The following is a 20,467-nucleotide window of genomic DNA, read 5'->3' as shown; positions in this document are numbered from 1 at the left end:
CTGAAAACAATCTCTCTTTTCCTTAATCCCAATGTACATCTAAGGCTGTAAATGTCATTCCTGGCATGACGAGCCTTCAATGGTTTTAAATTTAGAGAGAGAAGTATCACTCACTTCAGCCAACCAGGGAAAATTTTTATGACTTCATTGTCCCTGGGTTTGGCTCTGATGATCCAAGCTTCAGGAATAGCTTCTCGGAATACAGATCCAGATTGAGTCTCTTCTGTAGTATCATTCCTATTAATTATGTCATCACAAAACAAGGCCTGCTGAGTGAACGTCTGGAGTTCATAATCTTGTGGATCATCATTGATGTAGTAAGCCCTCAGGGCAGCCTCCTAAAACAGCACAGGGACACAGAGTTACATTTTGTTTTTTAAAAGACCACATGGATATTGTTGAATGGAAACTAATTTTGTTTTGACATCCATGATAGACATTTTGATCAAATACATTTCTTACATGCAATTGCCTTTCTCAAGAGGACTTTTGACAAGAGTGAGAAACAGAAGACTTGAAATTCCCTGGCTTACTGCATGGACTCTCTATGCACTATTTTAGATAAACTCCCTTGTCTTTTTACTGCAACTATGGGCCAATATGGCATTGTGGTGCAAGCAACTTTAGTCTGAGGTCTTCCATAACTGGCCGCCAAACTGGGACAAATCAAAGCTCTAAATAACAAGAATATTAACATTCAAAAGAAAATAGATTTTAAGGAGATAATAAAAACCCATAGGAAATACAATACAATTGCCCACAAGGTAGGAGTTAAATTTTCTGACTATCAGAAGAAAAAGGATAAAGTATGTGTAAAGAGAAGCTTTTCAACTTGTCATTTCCACATGTGGCGCAGGCTGGTGAGCAGCCTGCTGCAATAAATCACTCTGACCATGAGGTCATGAGTTCGAGGCCAGCCCGTGGCGGGGTGAGCACCTGTCAATTAATTTAAAAAAAAATAGCCCCTGCTCGTTGCTGACTTAGCAACCCGAAAGATAGTTGCATCTATCAAGTAGGAAATAAGGTACCACTTATAAAGTGGGGAGGCAAATTTAACTAATTTACGACGTTGGAATGAGGAAGTGCCGTCACAGTGGATGATGAAGCAGCTGCTCCTCCCTGTGGCCAGAATCGAACATCCCCTCAGGAGAAGGTTAAATTGCCTCTGTGTCTATCTCTGCCTCGGTTCTATGTGTATATAAGCATTGAATGTTTGCCCTATATGTATATAATGTGATCCGCCCTGAGTCCTCTTCAGGGTGAGAAGGGTGGAAGAATATAAATACTGTAAATAAATAAAAATAAATATAATTATAGAGCTATGATACAATATATCAATTGGATTTCAAATTCCTAATGTATTACTGTACCTGATTTCATAGTACAGCAGAGTCTCACTTATCCAACATAAAAAGGCCGGCAGAATGTTGGATAAGCGAATATGTTGGATAATAAGGAGGGGTTAAGGAAAAGCCTATTAAACATCAAATTAGGTTATGATTTTACAAATTAAGCACCAAAACATCATGTTTTACAACATATTTGACAGAAAAAGTAGTTCAATACGAAATAATACTATGTAGTAATTACGAATTTAGCACCAAAATATCATGACGTATTGAAAACATTGACTACAAAAATGCGTTGGATAACCCAGAACGTTGGATAAGTGAGTGTTGGATAAGTGAGACTCTACTGTACTTAAAGATCTGAAATATAACATTAATGGAACTACAATTAAACAAACTGTCTCATATACGTTAACAGTTAGTATTTACCAGTACTTCATTTTTTAGATACGCAGAAGATAACAAATAACTGTCTTTCCTACCACAACTTCTTCATTTTTTGCAATCCTTGGAACTGTAATAAGCCGATACTGGTTGCGTTTTACTGCATCATTCCCATCATATATTTTTAATATCTGCTTACCTAGAAGCAAAATTGCATTTTTAATTTAATGCAGGAAACAAAGTGCTATGCACATGCAAACTATTAAAAATTTTAAACGTAGAGTTGAACTAAGTCTTAAATCTAAAGCAGGGGTTCTCAGTGTGCTCCGTGGAGCTCTTGGAGATTCGCAAAGCATACGGAGGGACCCCGTAGTTCCCTTCCTCTCCTACCCCTTCCAAGCTTTTTACCCTCTTTCCCACTCCTCCCGCTACCCCACCTCCCTTGCCACCAAAAGCCTTTTTCTCTCAGCCCCCTCACCCCCAATAGTCTTTTTTCCTCGCCTCCCTCACCACCCAGATACTTTCCCCCTCGCCTTCCTTGCTTCCAAACCTTATTTCCCTCCCACCATTCAGGGTGTGCTTTAATTGTGCATGGCACAAGGGGTTGGACTTGATGGCCCCTGTGGCTACTCCTATTACTATTATCATTATTTAAAAGGCTGGATTGGCCATCTGTTGGGGGCGCTTTGATTGTACTTTTCCTGCATGGCAGAAGGGAGCTGAACTGGATGGCCCCTAGGGTTTCTGTTGTTGTTGTTGTTACAATGGCTGGGTAGCCATCTGTTAGGGCTGCTTTGATGTACTTTTCCTGCATGAAAAATGGGGGTTGGACTAGATGGCCCCTGTGGTTTCTGCTTTATTATTATTATTATTATTATTATTATTATTATTATTATTATTATTACTACTACTACTACTACTACTACTACTACTACTGGAGTCTTCCAAAGTCTGTCTACATCAAACCATCAGAAAGCAAAGGTGTTACTGTCTTACCTATCTGGACAATTTTAGATTTTGGATTATTTTGAATTTCAAAATTATACCTAAGGGATGTTGGACCAGTACTAGCTGAACAGCACTAAAATGGTTGTCAGATTTTGAGCTAAAAATTGCTAATCTCTTGAGTGGCAAAAACCACACATAAGGTAAGCTACAAAGAAAGCAAGCTGCGCTGGCACTCTAAAGAAGAATATAAAAACCCTTGTTCTGCACAACCTTGTTCTATAGAACAATCAAAATGGTGTCCCTGGTTAAGAAATTCTGGGACTAAGGAGTCAGAAAAATCATCATTAATAATTCTTGTAAAATTTTATAGGTATAAAGACGTCATCAAATGATGAAAGTAAATCAAAGTGCTTTTTACACAACTAAATAAAAACACCTACTAAGGTATCACCGTATGCCTCTTAAGATAATCCACTTTCACAACAAAACTACACACAAAGATGCATATTGTTTTATAGCTTTACTATAGTGTGGTACTGTTCAGTATTTTGGTTTTTCTAATTGTTGTACACTATCCTAATATAGTAGAATGAGGGGTGGTGTATATCTTTTAATAAATGAAAGTTTCATACAAGCTAGAATTATATTTCCTAATAATGTGTACTGTAAAGGTGCAAAAAGGTTCTTCATCTTAAAATGCTGAAGGTGAGAACACGCTACCCTTGGCCTATGAACTGACCGTGTATTAAAGTTCCTGTGAATACTCTGGTGAAAAGTAGCCACTGAAACAAAAGGGGAAACATTAACGAAATAAGAGGATGTGCCAAGTACAAGTTAAAGCGGACAGGTTGGTTAACAGTATGCCCAAACATTTTCTTCAAGCCGCGGCTTGGGCAGAAGACTTTTCTATTGGCACCTTTCAAGCAAATAAACTGCCAGGTAAAACTGGCCTTCTAATATATATTCCTACGTTTTGTTGCCAATAATAGAGTTGTCTCATTTGTCTCCAGTTCTATGCAGCTAAAAAGCCACTAAACACTTTTAACAAACCCATAAACATTGACGAAACCAAGACAATCCTTTAAATAGGCTCTAGTCTCAATTCTACCTTCTAGTTTGTAGGCCATAACAAATAGTTTACTGATTTAAATCAAGGAACAGAAGTCGGCATTAAAAAAATGTTTTCATGCTTTAGCCAGTCTCAGTTAAAATGAGGAGTGTGTGTGTTAAAATTAGCCAGATTGTACAACTAAAACCAATAGTATATGGAACAGAAGAGTTAATACAAAATTCATATAAAATTATATACATTTGTATAAAATCAGCATACTGGAGCTGTTGGCAAGCCAACAATAGAAGCATTAACTCGAGCCTTAATATTAGGTTACTGAGATTCTATGCCAGTTCTAAAACTCAATTGTATGCATTAATTAAAGCCTTAATATTAGATTACTAGGTGTTTAAACCAGTTTTAAGACTCAATTGTGTGTAAACTTCTGTTAACTTATCTTCTGCTCAGATTACATTCATATCAGGCCCTTATAAAGCCATGGCTAAAAGGCTGTTTGTTAAAGTAAGCAAATATTTGTAAGTAAATGGGCTGCATCAATAGCCCTTGTTTTCATCTTACCATTCATTAGTGAGAGCAAAGCCTTGACAAAAAGACCAACCCTGTTTGCTAGAAAATCACACAGAACATTCAGGAAGCATTCAGATTTCACAAGCCTCTTGGGGGGGACTATCTTAATCTTTTCCTCACCCTTGCAGAGAAGGTCAGTTAATGCCAAATCAAACTTCACAAGGAAGTGCTCTCACCATGACAATGGGTTTTTGTACACCACCCCAAAACTGGATCAGAAACCAAGTGTTCTCCCATATCAACACATGTAGCAGGACCAATTATATTATCGAGGCAGGCACATGATTGTCATAGTAGATGTGAGACCCTGACAAGGACACCATCAACATGAAAGTTGAAGCCCCTGCACCCCAGGGTTCTCCAACACCATTTCCGAAACCACCTCTGCTAATTCAGGAAGGGAGATTACTGGGCAGCAGAGTGGACAGTATACTAACAGCATCCCAGTCTTGTCTCCATACCTCAACCCTCTAACTTAGTTCTGGAACAGGTAGGCTTTCTTGTGAGAGGAACATAACCCTTACGGGTGACAGCAATTCCACCCCCACCCGCTTGCTTCCCTCCAACACAACACTGAGTAGCTGGGACAAGCTGACACCATCAAGCTCATCCTCCTAGGTCTCTACAATACACACCAGATCCGCCTGTTTATTCACAACCAGATTGTAGATAATGTTTTTGTTTTTAACAGGCTAACCTAGTATGCCACCACAGAAGGTAGACTGAACGGGCAAACCTAGGATGGGCTAAAACATGGAACAAATTTCAAACATCTTTCCTTTACCTAGACTGAGTAGCCCCCAGAACCTTTGCTTTGCTTGATTTGAAAAAAAAAAAAAAAACCTCAAAATGGCCAAAGCAATATGGTTCTGTTGAAAAGTATCCTTCTTTTAGGAAAAGACTCCTTACTTGAGTCTGTTGAAGCCTGTGATTCCTTCTGTGACAACTGTGTCGAACTGTCAACATCGTCATCATCATCTGTAAAAAAAAGTGTTTTAAAATATCTATGGCACAAAACATAGTTTTGTTTAATGTAAGCATTGTATTGAAAACAGCGATTTCCAAAACTCATCTTCTAGCATATCCATATCCATAGTTTGAACTATTAGGGAAATAAGTACACCAGTAATATTTAAAACACATGAAATAATGCAGAAATTCAAACATGTGAGTTAAGATCAGCTGATCGCTGAAGCTGGAAAGTTTCTACAAAAAAGAGCAACTTAATTAACTTTATTTTTAACCAATGTGATTGGCATAAACTAGAATTTCAGTATAATCTAATTCCAGAATCAAGGTATGAGTTGAGAGACAATGCTGAAAAACCTGTTAGAGGAGATGGAATGTGACAGATTTTTATTGGAATAAAAACCTTGTGAGAGCATTTACTCTGTTCATAACAAAGGTGCACATCTTAGCATGGTGACTTTGAAAGAATCAAATGGCTTGCACAAAGGTTTAGAACTCAACAGGAGGAATAGTTATTAATTTTTGGATATCAATTGCCCAATCCTTTCTAAACTAATGTAAAGGTGGTCACAAGGAAGACATGTCTTCCCTCATCAAACAGCACATAGAAGGAAAACAAAGGGCTTCACAGCATGAGACACAGAATAAAAGTAGAGTGAACAAGAGCAGCCTAAGACATTTTCCAGCCAGATGCAATCACACTACAATGCATGATCTGCAGAGTCCTTTGCTGCCCATTGAGGCTATTTTGGATCATACACACCTCTGCAGCCATATGTTGTTTCATCAATGGTTTTGAAAACATTTTAAACAACTGAACACTCTTCCAGAATGGTTTAAAGACACATGCATTCCTAGGCACCTGCTGATCATTTCAGGCTGTGTGTGTATGTGTTCTGTAGCATTTTTTTGGAACAGCGGCAGGGTTCTTCCAAGTGTGAGACTGTTAGCAGCCTTGAGTCCCCTCAGGGAAGAAGGCAGGGTAAAACTAAAGTAAGTAATAATGATGATGATAATGATGATGTATGAACTCAAAATAAATTTTAGCACCAACTTTAACCCGAGGTTAAATAAACCAGGAGTCCTTATTGAACCATCATCTCTAAACCCAACACCATTAGCAGTGCAATGTTAATTTTTTTTTTGTCAAAGCCTTATTTACTGCAGTGGGACCTACTATCTAAAAACTGTAAGACTGCAACATAGGCACAAGCAAGAGACAACCAGCCTCCATGATAAGACACTACTGAACAGAGGATGCAAACAGCACCTGCATATGATATATAAAATCATCAATCATCCTAAGAACACCTGAGATTAAATTTTTGCTTAAAATAACTCCTAAGCATCACCATCTTCAGAAGTGCTGACAATCACATTCAACAAAAAATCTGACAACACGCCCTTAGAGCACAGTAAACTCCTGGACCAATGAACAGCTGCATTTTAAAGTGCCTTAATAAAGCTCCATGATTATGGTATTTCTGTTGTAAAGGACTTAAAACGTTTAAGGCAGCAATGGTCAAGAGCAGGATCATTCTACTCCACTCTTCTGCTTTCAGTCATGACCAAACAGATCCCTATGGAAGTTTACATGAAGGAGGAGATGAAGGTGGTCACTTCTCCTTTGTTCTCAATGCTGCCTCTTACAAGGGGAGATTTCATTTAGAAATAATTAGCCAATGAGAGATCCATGCATATGGCTGACATCTGAGGACAAACATATCCTCATAGTGAAGGCACTAGGCATGTATGCACTTGAAAATTAGAATGGAGAAGATACATATATAGGTAGGTATACTCTAGGTGGCAGTAAAATATTTTTCTTGCAATTCAACTGTCTTTTTAGAACAGTCAAGGAACAAGAAAGGGACCATTGCTGAAGTCTTTCTGTGTTATATTATGCAATTTGATAAAAAAAACAGTTTGTTGTTTTACTTGAATGTTTGTCAATAGTCCAAAGATTTTTCCAGTGCAAAGATTAGAACTTTTGCTTGTACTTACTCAATTGAAATTGAAGTGCAAAGATGTAAATATAGAGAAAAGATACATACTAAAGGACTACAATCTTTCCTATTCCATTGCTACAAAGTTCCCAGTTGCATATAAAAAGCAAGCAATTTTCCGTCTGTACTGCAAAAGAAACCGATCCTCACAGGTAACAGCATAAACCCATTCAAGGAAAAATTACCTACCTTTTACAAATGTTAAAAATTTATCTAACATGAAGCTACTAACTTTGCTGTACCTATTCCCTACAGCAATCACATTTTCAGAATGTAGAAAGTGTCTTGACATTTCATATCTGACATATGTTCTCAGATCTTTTATTATGCCTACAATAACTTTCACAGAAATACCCCAATTGTCATAAAATAACTAATTGCTAGAACTGAATGTCAGAAGTATGGGGAAACTGAATGAGACCATTGGAGAATGTGTTCCCTATCCTGCTCTCTTACGGTTATTGTCTTTTAGACAACAAAACATTTACCCCTTTAATAGCAATAAAAAGAAATAAGTCCACTAAATAGCTAATTGGACAAATTTATAAATTTTGAACTTTACCTGTTTCTGCTTGTAAGCTTTCTGATATCCGAAAACAGTGCATTTTACTGAAGTTGCGAGAAAATAAGCGCACACAGTTTGGAGGAAGAATCATACTTCTTAGTCTTCCAAATGTACATTCTGGAGGTACAATCACATAGCAAGCAGCATGAGCCTATGAAAAACAAAGAATCAAGTTCTTGTAAATTCATGTCTAATGCCATTTTGGATATGTTAGAGCTGCACAGGTTACTTCAAGAAGCAACTAATCACTCAATATATTTCAGAATTTTATACATCTGCATAAGAGATGGTCATCTAACAGGCTTCCAAGATGTTTCTTGATTGCAACTCCCAGCAGTCCCAACAGTCAATTTGAGGATTGCTGATAGTTGTAGAACTACAACATGTGGAAAGCTACATAATTCCAACATCTGATCTATGTTCATTTTTATAGCTTGTGAAAGTTCATACCAAACAGTAGCAAAGACAGATGTGAGAAAAATTAGGAAGAAATTATTCATTGGGAAACAAATTTATTACACATAGACTTATAAATCTATATAAATAAAAATGTAATGTCCGTTTGTGGGAACCTCATATCTCCCAAACGACTTCACTGATTGCTACAAAAGTTGGACACAATGTAGCATTCGAACTGACAAGTGTTTTAAGGTATTCACATACCTACTATCACAAACCTGTCACACCTGAGACAGGTAAAACCATGCCCCTTAGCAATGGCCAATCAGTCTCCTCCTCCCTTAGCAACCGTCATAGCAGACGGTTCCTCCCCTTAGCAACAGCGCTAGCAACAGCCAATCAGTCTCCTCTCTTTAGCAACTGGTGTGGGCGGGGCCGCAAGGGATGGCTAGGTCTGCCTCCTTGCCACTCAGTTCGGCTTGGCGAGTTACACAAAACTGAAGCTCTGTGGCCTAGCCATGGAAAGGGGGGATAATGACAGTGAAAATCCTTTTTGTGGCCCAGCAAGATGAGCAAGAGATACCACTATTGAACAGACTGGAGGGGGTTGGGGAGAATTCATCATGATTTATAGGAGTTGTAGGGACTGGAATGTATAGTTCATCTGCAATCTAAGACCACTCTGAACCACACCAATGATGGACCTGGAACTAACTTGGCACACAGACCCAACATGGCCAAATTTGCATACTGGTGGGGTTTGGGGGTGATTGACCTTGACATTTAGGAGTTAGAGTTCGCCTATATTCTGAGAACACTGAACCCATCTGATGATGGATCTGGACCAAATCTGGCACACAGATCCAACATGGCCAACTGTGAATACTGGGGGAGTTTGGGCAGGATTGACCCAAGATTTTTGGGAATTGTAGTTCACCTACATCCTTATGCATTTTCCATTGGGAGCCTTCATAAATAAAACAACAGGAAATACTTGAGTTTTTTTCTAAGAAATAGCGTGACATATGACTAAACTGAGAATATCTAACATCCAAAAACAAACAAGGCTCTTTTCAAATAACCTGGGCATCGCCAGGTACCCAAGCTAGTATTTCATAATTTTTGCACTACTTAATTTCTACAAAAGGAACAACATCAGACAGAGTCCACCAAATTCAGAATTCTTGCATAAGCTCAGAAAGCCCACACAAATCTGACCATTTATTTTCAATGCAGAGAAAATGTACAAAAAAACCCATAGTGATAAGTGAGTCACATTATAATTAATGCAAAAGAAATTCCAAGACGGAGGAGTCGTTCTTTTTAAAGACAACAAAAGAACTTCTCACTTGTGTATAAAATAAGAAATTTTCTGTTATAGTTATCCCTTCACTTTCGCAGGAATAAGAGGCACAGGACTCCTGAGAAAGTAGAAAAAGCATAAATACTTACCCCCAGTTTCCCTCCCATTGTATGTAATACACATATACAAATGCTGCACAATCAACAGAGGATTTGCAAATACCTTTACTGCTGCCTTATACCATTTTAATTGGAACTTTGATAGCACCAGTGCCCACCTTGAGCTATGTTCAGTTACATCAGGTTTAGTCAGCAGTTACACTTTGGTCTCTGGGAGGAAATCAAACCAGCTGGTGGCTAGGTACAGTCACATGTGTTCCCTCATTTACTCTGGTAGGAAGAGGATGGGAAGAGGGCCAAGTGGGTGGTGCACAGGTCTCTGAGCTGGACAGATGGAGCGGAAGTATCTCAGCACATCTAGGCTTAACATGTGGTGAGATATAAGGCCCCATAAGGCCCAGAAGTCACCACTGTAAGAGCTGCCACAGTCACTTCCCTTGCCCTCCTACCACTACTGCCACCAGCCCACCCTCTCAAGTCCCCTGGCTGTCTCCTCTTCCCCTTCCACGATCTCACTTCTTCCATCAGCCTGAGCATCCACATACCACCAGCAAATGTGAAAAGATGGTTGTATAAAGGAGTTAAGTGTACTAGTTGGATTAAACTATTGTACTATCTATACTGCACTTCAGACATTCTAGTTTACCACTTCGTTAGAAGCTGCAAACTGGTTTTCCTTCTAATTTTTTTTAAAGTACAAAGTACAGTTATTAAGACCGTTCATCTCTCTGTATAAATCCATTAATCGTCTTTTTAAAACGGCTTAAGCAAACACTCCTTCAACTAATAAAATTTAATCAGTAGCAAACATAACATGAGAGTTGTGGAAGCAGAACTTCTGGTTGCCAGCACTCTGCTACTGCTGCTTTGCAAAATATAATTTCCTAACATGTCCTCAAATCTCCTGTGTGTCTAGAGGACAAAGACCTTTTTCCTTGATAATTTCTGGCTTTGCTAGAATATATGCTCACCAAAGCCTGTTCTTAAATTCATAGAGGACAGGCACGTGTATATTTAATACTGATGCTTAAATATATTAGGCTCAAACTCTGGAAATATGTCCAACTAGAGGAAAAGTGATAGAGAGTGTAGTATAGATTCTAACCTCAGCACACACACCACTGATATACCTCTTTTTCTTTTAAAAGCAAACCCCCTGAACTTGCATGTTTTATACACCATTGGGATAAATGCATGCATAAAGAGACAAACCTGTTATTACTGTTTCTATTTGGGTCCTAAACATAATCAAAAGCAAATATTTTATCTATTGTTTATTATATGTGAAAATACAGGAAAGAAACAGAGCTAAATGACTAAACATACCCCTTTCAGACAGGGGGTCAACTCCTAGCCACCTCCATCCAGTCATCTTATTTTATTAAACTGCAAAATATATTTGCTGGAGACCTTGCAGACCTTCCGTTAATCAAAGGAAACATAATCTGATATACTCAAGACTAAACGTCATGTTACAATGTATTTCAGTATTTTGTTGCATATATCCTTATGTTCTTCCAGCTATCTCTATTATACATCATCTTGAGGATCCTGATGAGTACCATAAACCAAGAGTGTAAAGTTGCTTACAACATTTGTACATACCAGGACACCACACCATTCACATCTCATACCCGACAGCATCTCCGAAGAGCCACATGTTTTCTTGCAGACTTTGCAACGTGCACCTGAGGGAAGATTTCCCTCTCTCCAGTGATGATGGTACGTATCCTGTCAAGGAGCACAAATAAATCAATTCCTTCAAAAATGCACTCCCAGGTTGAACATCACATATTGGTGAATATAAATATATATCATGTGTGTGTATGTGTCTAAAAATTAAAAAAATGTTAGCAGCTTTGAATGTGCTAAGCCTCAGAATAAGCCCAGAGATATCCCTAAGCCATCCCAGAGTGGTTTGGGTGGAGGATTCTCCCACGAGTTCTGACTCCAGTTGCGAGATTTCTATCCACTACTGAATAGGCAAATGGGATGGGGAATAATGAGCTCAGCTCGTTCTTTCAGATGGTATTTCCAAATAAGCTGAGCTCCTTTTCCCCATGATGAAAAAGGCAGAGGATAAAAAACATCGCCTCCCTACTATGGAAATCCAGCAAACCTCCTGAAGTACAGCAATGAATGCTTGAACCTTCCCTTACATGGGGATGGGGTAAAAGAGCAAACCCAATCAAAGCTCCAGCTGGAATAATGGCAGCTCCTTCTTCAGCCCATAAGCACCAATGAAATCCAACCCACAGATGACTGTGTAGTTAGGAACCCACTTTAACATCTCAGCTTCAGAAGGAAACGTTTTAGTGCATCTTAATGAATTCACTCCACATCCTTTAACCAAAACTTATTGGACTCACATGATCCTGATGATCTTGATGGCACTGACGGCAGTCGCTGCAAGCAAATGGGGCACAATCTGTATGTACATGGAACTCACACACTAAAAGTAAAATAAAAAGGAGGACTCACTTCACTTATTTTGCATGGGGTTTTATCGCTATATCTCTTGATTCATGCTTTATTATGAGAAAGCCTTGCTAAATATATATTATATATACAGTGTTACCTCACTTATTGCAGGGGTTACGTTCCAGGAACACCTGCAATAAGAGAAAATTCGCAAAGTAGGGACACTATATTTGTGCTATCCCCTCCTTGCCTCTCAAGCACGCACATGCGTGCTCCTGCCGCTGCCTTGTGAGGTGAAAACAAAGCTTCAGCCTCCTTTTCTTTCCCTTCCTTAGGCTTCTCCTTAGGAAGGAAGTAGAAAGAGGGATTTATAAGGGATTTATAGTATTATTTTATGATTTATACTATTATTTTAGTGTTTATTAAAAACCCGCGAAACAGCGAGGGAGCGAGAAGTGAACTGCGAAGTAGCGAGGGAACACTGTATGTACAGTATCATATAAATGGTTTTTGAATGCCACCCATGTACACAAATCTGTTAGCAACAACATGCAGTGCTTATGGTGGACTCTGAAGGAAATGTTTCAGATGTACTTCATAAAATGGAAAATCAGTCTGTTCAGCAGGCCTTGCAAATACTGGATTATTTTCAGTAAATGTTTTATTTTTATACCAATTATATGTACCTACATACCCGAAATCATATAAAAATTATTGGGCAGAATGTTAGAAAAGATTAAGAAGTCCTGAATTTGAGGACCTCATCATTTTGAGAGAGAACACCTATCTAAGAATCTCTAGGCTCTTCAATACAATTCTGTGTACAACTTCAGCAGAAGTTGACCGTAATGGTTGTGCTGAAAGAGATTTCTGGAGAGGTAAAAATAATAACTTTATTTGTAGTTCTTTACTTTCATGGAGGCACTGTTCCCCAAACCCATCAGATAGGAAAGGATGAGCACATGCCTTGCAACAGAAGATGCAAGTTCTAGATTTCAGAGAAAGACTTTTGGAAATGATTCTGGAAGAGCCACTATCAGTCAAAAACCATGTGCTGATAGGTTTTTAAACAATGGCTAGGCTCAGCATAAGTCACATCTATGTGAAACTATATTAGAATTTTATCTTGAGAGTAACCTCTAAAACCACTGAAACTCACAAATAACAAGCGTTTGATCAGGAAACACTGATAATGCTGGGGGAGTGATAAGACGACATATAATTTCATCAAGAGACTTCCTTTTACCTCACAGCAACCCCTTCTGTCAATACAATAATCTTCCCATGATACTAGAACTGTCCCCCAAATTCACACCAGCACCAGTATGACATCCACTTAAAATCAGAATTAAGTTATACGTATAGGAATACAACCAATTATCACTCTGCCTTACCTTCACAGCGAAATGCCAGAGATTCTAATGGCTTCCTACACACAGCACAGAATTTTCTCTTATAATGTCCTGGAGGTCCTAAGCAATGTGCAACTGGGACCTGCACAGGGTTAGAAAAATAGTTTCAATGTATGTTAAATCCTGAAAATCTATAGGTGCAGCATACATTTAATTAGGAAATAAAAAGGAAAGTGGTCTCATTCTCATTTAATCATCCACATGCAACACACAAATAGAGCTAAAACATATATTTCAGATGTACAGCTTTCCCAGCAGATTATATGGTGCAGTTGAGTGCCCCTTATTCAAAATAATATGTTGAGCTTGTTTAGCTTCCAAGATCTGATGGGTTCTGGCATTTTAGGGTTAGATAATTACATTTCCTCCCTTTCTTTCTTCCAATCACATTACCCTTATCAGTAGCCATGGCTGACTCCATCAGCCCGCAGAACTGTTTTTGTGGTCTAGGGGCTCAAACATGCCCTATTTGTAACCCCATAATCAACCTCACACCTTGTAGAGCTACAGCAGAATTTCCCCCATGACCTCCCTCCCCCTCCCTCCAGCCTGGCCTGGCCAGGCCAGGAAAGGCATTTGAAACAAATCCTTTTTAAAATGCATCTAAGTTACCTAAAATATGGCAAATAGGCCCCCATACACAGAAGCCATTTGGGATAATTTGAGGATGAACATTGGTTGTTGTTTATTTTCAGAAGAGGGATGCAGCTTTTAAAGGTCTCCTTGGAGATTTATGCAATCCCTGAGCCTCCAACAGTTGCCCACTTCTGCTCTAGGCCCACAGATTCCCATCCCTACTAATACAAATACAGGTCTTTCATTCTCAGCTTCTATGCAACAAGATGAAAGATGGGTTACTGTACTGCTTATTGTTATTGACATTTAATGTTAATGTTTATAAAGCAACTGAAACTTTAAAAAAAACTCTATGAGACGAGACAATCCATGCTCATAAAATCACTGCCCAAGTGGCATAATGTAAAAGAGGGGATGACCAAGGCTGCTGTGAGAATGTATGTAATGCACTTTAAGCACCCAGAATTGTGTGTCCATTTAAATGATCTTCTGAGCTTGCTATACTCATGGGCTCATGATCGATAGATGCATCCCACCATAAAGCGCTGCTGCTGCCACATGCTATATCACCAGAGAAGCTGCTTGTCACCCTATGATCAGTGAACAAACAAGCCACTTCCAATTGAAGAGTATTGAGCATCTTCTATAGCAGTGGTTCTCAACCTGTGGGTCCCCAGGTGTTTTGGCCTACAACTCCCAGAAATTTCAGCCAGTTTACCAGCTGTCAGGATTACTGGGAGTTAAAGCAAAAACATCTGGGGACCCACAGGCTGAGAACCACTGTTCAACAGGTACACTGTCAGCAGCAGCGGTCCTGGCTGGTTGCTTGCCGAAGCTGCCCAAAGGTGGAAGCAGGTGACTGGTTAGTGCCATTTTAAACAAGGGCTTGAATACTTGTGTTTTTGGATATCCACAATGGGCATGTGTTCCTGGAACCAATTCACCATGGATGCCAAGAGCCCACTGTATATACAACATTCTTAACCAAAACTTTCTAAAATGAGATTGCCTCCCACAGCTATCATATGTGGGTACACCATAGTCCACAAGTGTCAAATGCAAGACTTATGCCCTGAATCTGGTCCATCACATCATTTTATGTGGCCCGTGAGGCTTTCAATGCCAGGGCACCATAGTTACATTTATATAGTCTTATAATTACAAACACCCCTTTGAAGGCAAACATGAGGCTGATGTGGCCCTCATTGAAAATGAATTTGACACTCTGGTCATAGGAAATTCACTGATGGCTTTATGAGTATTAGTAGATGTGTATTTGAAAGAAGCAAAATTATTTGTTACATGTTTCCTTTTCTCCAAGCAACTCATGGTATTATGAATGGTTCCACCATATACATTTTTATTCTGAAAATCCCCTGTGAACAGGAGGATCTAAAAAAGAAAATGACTAACCAAAGATCACCCGAGGAGTTTTATGGCTGAGACAAAATTTGATGTTTGGTGTCTGTAGTCTCAGTCTACTATTCTAACTACTATCACACAGTACCAATGCAGCTTTTGACTGTGTTGTGATCAAGATGACCTTAAGTGATCCTAAAAGATATCACTCTTGGCTGTATGGTACTGTACCTCTAAGCCTGCTATTCATTGCTTTACCTACAACTATATATTAAGTGTCAATCAATTCACTGATATACAGTCAGATCAAGACAACTTCAATGAGCACAAATGCATCTTCACTTCTGAAGGCAAGATGTTCATTATTAATGCATCAATTATGTAGTATTGAAAGGACTGTCAGCATACTACTTTTCAGATGAAGGGGAAAGGGGTTTTTTGGACTACAACTTCTAGAATTCACCTAGTCGGCATAGCCACTGGTTATGCACAGCCCAGAGAAACAGCAAGAGTGGTAACAAACTACTATGGTGGCACAAAGCCCAGTAGAGTCAGGATTATGGGTGAGAGCATATAAACAAGTGTAGGCAAATGAAATCAAATGCTTATGAACATAATATAAACAGTTGACTGATATGAGAGGGAGTGGCAGAACTTATTTTGCAAACACACCAGGTACTGCTTGTCCAGTTTTGATGGATTCATTTCAATTGGTGGAGCTCGAGGATGTGGACAAGATCCTTGGGGAGGCGAGACCAACCACATGCATCCTAGACCCCTGCCCATCTTGGCTGCTAAAGGAAGCCAGAGGGGGTTTGGCAGAGTGGATGAAGGTGATGGTTAATGCATCCCTTCGGGAAGGCAAGATTCCAGCCAGCCAAAAGGATGGTGTGATAAAACCACTGTTGAAGAAACCATCACTGGACCCCACTCAATTAGTCAACTTTCAGCCAGTTTCCAATCTCCCCTATTTGGGCAAAGTCATGGAACATGTGGTTGCCTCACAACACCAGGGATTCTTGGTAGACACTGATTTTCTAGATCCGGCACAGTCTGGTTTTAGGCCGGGACATGGAAGTAAAACAGCCGTGGTCGCCTTAGTAGATTATCTACGCCAGGAACTGGACCGGGGGGGGGGGGTCCCTTTTGCTTCTGCTGGACCTCTCAGCAGCCTTCGATACCATTGACCATGGTATCCTTCTGGGACGCCTGGTGGGAATGGGGCTCAGAGGTACTGTTCTGCAGTGGCTCCGGTCATTCCTGGAGGGTCAGTCAAAGAAAGTATTGCTGGGGGATACTTGCTTGGCCCCACAACCATTGGCTTGTGGGGGTCCCGCAGGGTTCAGTGCTGTCCCCCATGTTGTTTAACATCTACATAAAGCCATGGGGAGAGATCATCAGGAGTTTTGGAGTACAGTATCATCTGTACACAGACAATGTGCAACTCTGTTGCTCCTTTCCACCTGTTACTAAGGAGGCTGTGCAGGTCCTGAACCAGTGCTTGGCAGCTATGTCAGACTGGATGAGGGCAAACAAACTGAAATTGAATCCAGACAAGACAGAAGTCCTCCTGGTCAGTCATAAGGCTGAACAGAAAATAGGGTTACAGCATGTGCTGGATAGGGTTACACTCCCCTTGAAGGCACAGGTTTGCAGATTGGGAGTGATCCTAGATTCATTGTTGAGTATGGAGCCCCAGGTCTCATGAGTGGCTAGGGAAGCTTTTGCACAATTAAAACTTGTGCACCAGTTGCACCTGTATCTTGGGAAGCCTGACTTGGCCACAGTGGTCCACACTCTTGTTATATCTTGAATTCACTACTGCAACACACTCTACGTGGGGTTGCCTTTGAAGACTGTTTGAAAGCTTCAACTAGTCCAACGGGCAGCAGCTAGATTGCTCACCAGAGCGGCGTACAGGGAGCATACCACCCCTCTGTTATGTCAGCTCCACTGGCTGTCGGTCTGCTACCGAGCACAATTAAAGTGCTGGATTTAGTCTATAAAGCTCTTAACGGTTCCAGCCCAGCTTACTTGTCCGAACGTATCTCCTGCTATTATCTCCCTTGCAGTTTAAGATCGTCGGGGTACGCCTTGCTCTCAATTCCACCACCTTCACAAGCACAATTGGTGGGGATGAGAGACAGGGCCTTCTCATTGGTGGCCCCCCATCTGTGGATCTCCCTCCCTAGTGAAATCAGGTTGGCTCCCTCCCTCCTGTCCTTTTGCAAAAAACTGAAAACTTGGTTGTGGGGCCAGGCATTTGAGTAGCAAATGAAGCAATAACAAAAAAAAAATGTATGACTGATAATGGACAGCCCTGGATCATGACTTGAATTGCGCTTTTTAAACAAATGTTTAAATTGATGTTTTTAATTAATGTTTAATTTGTTTTAATTGTAATTGTTTAAACATTATGTTTTCTAGAATCTAATGATGCTGATTGTGAGACTCCTTGAGAAAAACAGGATATAAATTTCTGAAATAAATACATAAATACTGTTGGTATTTATGTATACATAAATAAATAAATACTGTTGGTGCCAGTACAAAGCATAGGGGCTCTTCACACAGCAGAGTTATCATAACTTATGCAATATTTTGCTGCTAGACAAGGGATAGCCACTACCTTGTGGATTTTCTAAGAAATATATTCCTAATGTTAGTCCTCAGATAGCAAACAGTGGAAGGAAAACCATGTTTAGGAAAAAAAAAAGGCTGCATCTATACTGTCAAATTTAAATGCTCGATACTGTACTATGGAATCCTGGTAGTTTCCGTTTGATGAGACATGAGCACTCTTTGACATAGACTAATGGGTTCAAATGACAGTAAGGGAGATTCCACCTGAACATTGGGACATCACTGTTGTTTACAAGAGCTTTACTACTGTGGCCTTTATTTGGTTGTTTTGATAAAAGGAATTCATTTACTGACAACCTTGAGATGAGTGCAATGTTAAAATGTTTTATGTTTTACATTTGATGGTTTGTAGTTTTTATTGTTTAATTTATAGCTATATGTTATTGTTTTAAATGTGTGATATACTGTTTTTATTGTATGTGAGGCATTGAATTTTTGCCTTTTATTTGATGTAAACTGCTTTGAGTCCCTACAGGGGTGAGAAAAGCAGTATATAAATGAAATAAATAAATAAGAATTTCCTGACTCTAAGAATTGTTCAACAGTGGTTGGATAAGCGAGACTCATCCAGGGAAGGTTGGATAAGCGAGACTCTACTGTATATACTCAACTAAGCTGTTCTGAAAAGGCTATGCTTGCTAATGCACAGCAATGGCCCTGATAAAATGCATGCATGTGTTGATATTTTACAGTGTAAATAACAGCAATGCCCTATTAATGTAAACAAAATACAGAAAAGAATTAGAAAATCTCCATGCATTCCAAGCAAAAAAGCCATCTCCCTTTATAGGATATGATTGATCTAGCACAGATATTTGAAATGAAATTCAGAGCACACACCATCAAGATCTGCAAATCTGAACCTCAGAAAGGCAACTTATGCCTGCACACTCCATCAACCAGACACAATTAACACTCTTTAAAAAAGATAAATTGTTGAAGAGAAAGAAATTCAGTGTTCCAATTTTAGATAGCATAATTCTACCATTAAAGATAAGGTTGGGCTACTGCCAGCTACTTCTGACCTGGTAACCCAAGCATAAAAACTTTCTCTCTTTCACAAGCCATTGCAAAAGACACAATCCCCTTCTTTAAGCTATCAAATGACGCAGTTTCTACTGAGTTATTTCCTTTTGCTCAATTAAAAAAAATCATACAATTGTGTCACTGCTCTTTCCTCCCCATAAGTAAATGAAGAAAATGGTTTCTAAGACAACAAACGTAATAGCTTGTGAGCTTGTATATGTATATTTTCTACTTCAGAAATGGGGAGAGGAAGAACTACAGTTTTAATTACTCTATCAAGCAGCATCCTGTCCCTCTCACTTCTCCCTTCCCCACAGAAGATATTAAGGAAACAGGAATGGCGCATACTAGCTCACTACATAAAATCCTCAATTATTCCTATTCTTAATGGGCACCATGAGCATGTATCTGCATTGATTCTCTGCAGTGATGGCACACATCACCATGGCAAAGCTATATAATGTTTGCTCCTCATTTATTATTGAAACAATTTTCTAGAATACTCTCTGTATGTGAGCCCCTGAAATCAATTTGAAAATGATGCAATCCTTTTAAAGTTAACCAAGAGCCCTTATTGCATCAAATATATACACATGGAACATTCAATACTGGGGTTTTACCTGCCCACCCACCCCCCACCCCGAGGTCATTAACAATCAGTTTACAGTACTTCCAACCACAGCAGTTATTACTATTTCCTCTTATTTCCCTTCTTCCTATTTTCTTTTTTTTTTTTGACAACCTTCACTCCAGCTTTGAGGTCTGGAGATCAAACAATAAAATCATATTATGAGTTTTTAATGTCCTGTTATGGTTTTTAGGAGCACATGTAAGGACTGGTTCTGCTATAAAGCTAAACCATCATTATCATAACAATGAGCCTAGGCAAGCCTTGAGCCAAATGCTCTCCCTCTTTTCTCTATATTACAGTATGGAGAATATTTAAAATAGTCAAGATTTGTTGCATTATTCTAGTTAGTTATTCTTAATCTAACTTTAGATGATGCCCAGAAAACTTGAACTTTTTTCCTATCAAAGCTTAGAATGAAAATATAAAATAGCAAACATTTTAGTCATTATTTGTCTGTTTTATATTATATTAATGTTAGTGCTGAAGTGAACGAATAACACATTAACCATGTGCTATTCATTCATATTTCACATGCCAGTAAGGTAATGCTCAAGATGCTGCAAGGTAGACTCCAGCAATACATGGAGCGAGAGTTGCCAGATGTACAAGCTGGGTTTAGAAAAGGCAGAGGAATCAGAGACCAAATTGCCAATATCCACTGGATAATGGAGGAAGCTAGGGAGTTTCAGAAAAATATCTATTTCTGTTTTATTGACTA

General features: G+C 39.2%; 1 protein-coding gene across 2 annotated transcripts in view; it reads right to left on the bottom strand.

The window, feature by feature from the left end:
• Positions 1–20,467, bottom strand: part of dgkq (diacylglycerol kinase theta) — a 104,444-nt gene that overhangs the window by 43,970 nt on the left and 40,007 nt on the right. For both annotated transcript variants that reach the window (XM_062971549.1, XM_062971550.1), the window contains 7 exons: positions 13,497–13,596; positions 12,051–12,133; positions 11,287–11,412; positions 7,858–8,011; positions 5,230–5,298; positions 1,832–1,932; positions 115–338 (listed from right to left, as the gene is read on the bottom strand). In XM_062971549.1, coding sequence (XP_062827619.1) covers positions 115–338; positions 1,832–1,932; positions 5,230–5,298; positions 7,858–8,011; positions 11,287–11,412; positions 12,051–12,133; positions 13,497–13,596 — 857 coding nt within the window. The remainder of the gene's footprint in view (positions 1–114; positions 339–1,831; positions 1,933–5,229; positions 5,299–7,857; positions 8,012–11,286; positions 11,413–12,050; positions 12,134–13,496; positions 13,597–20,467) is intronic.

This window comes from Anolis carolinensis, chromosome 2 (assembly GCF_035594765.1).
Source record: "Anolis carolinensis isolate JA03-04 chromosome 2, rAnoCar3.1.pri, whole genome shotgun sequence".
Lineage (NCBI taxonomy): Eukaryota > Metazoa > Chordata > Lepidosauria > Squamata > Dactyloidae > Anolis > Anolis carolinensis.
This window is presented reverse-complemented; position numbering and strand designations above follow the sequence as displayed.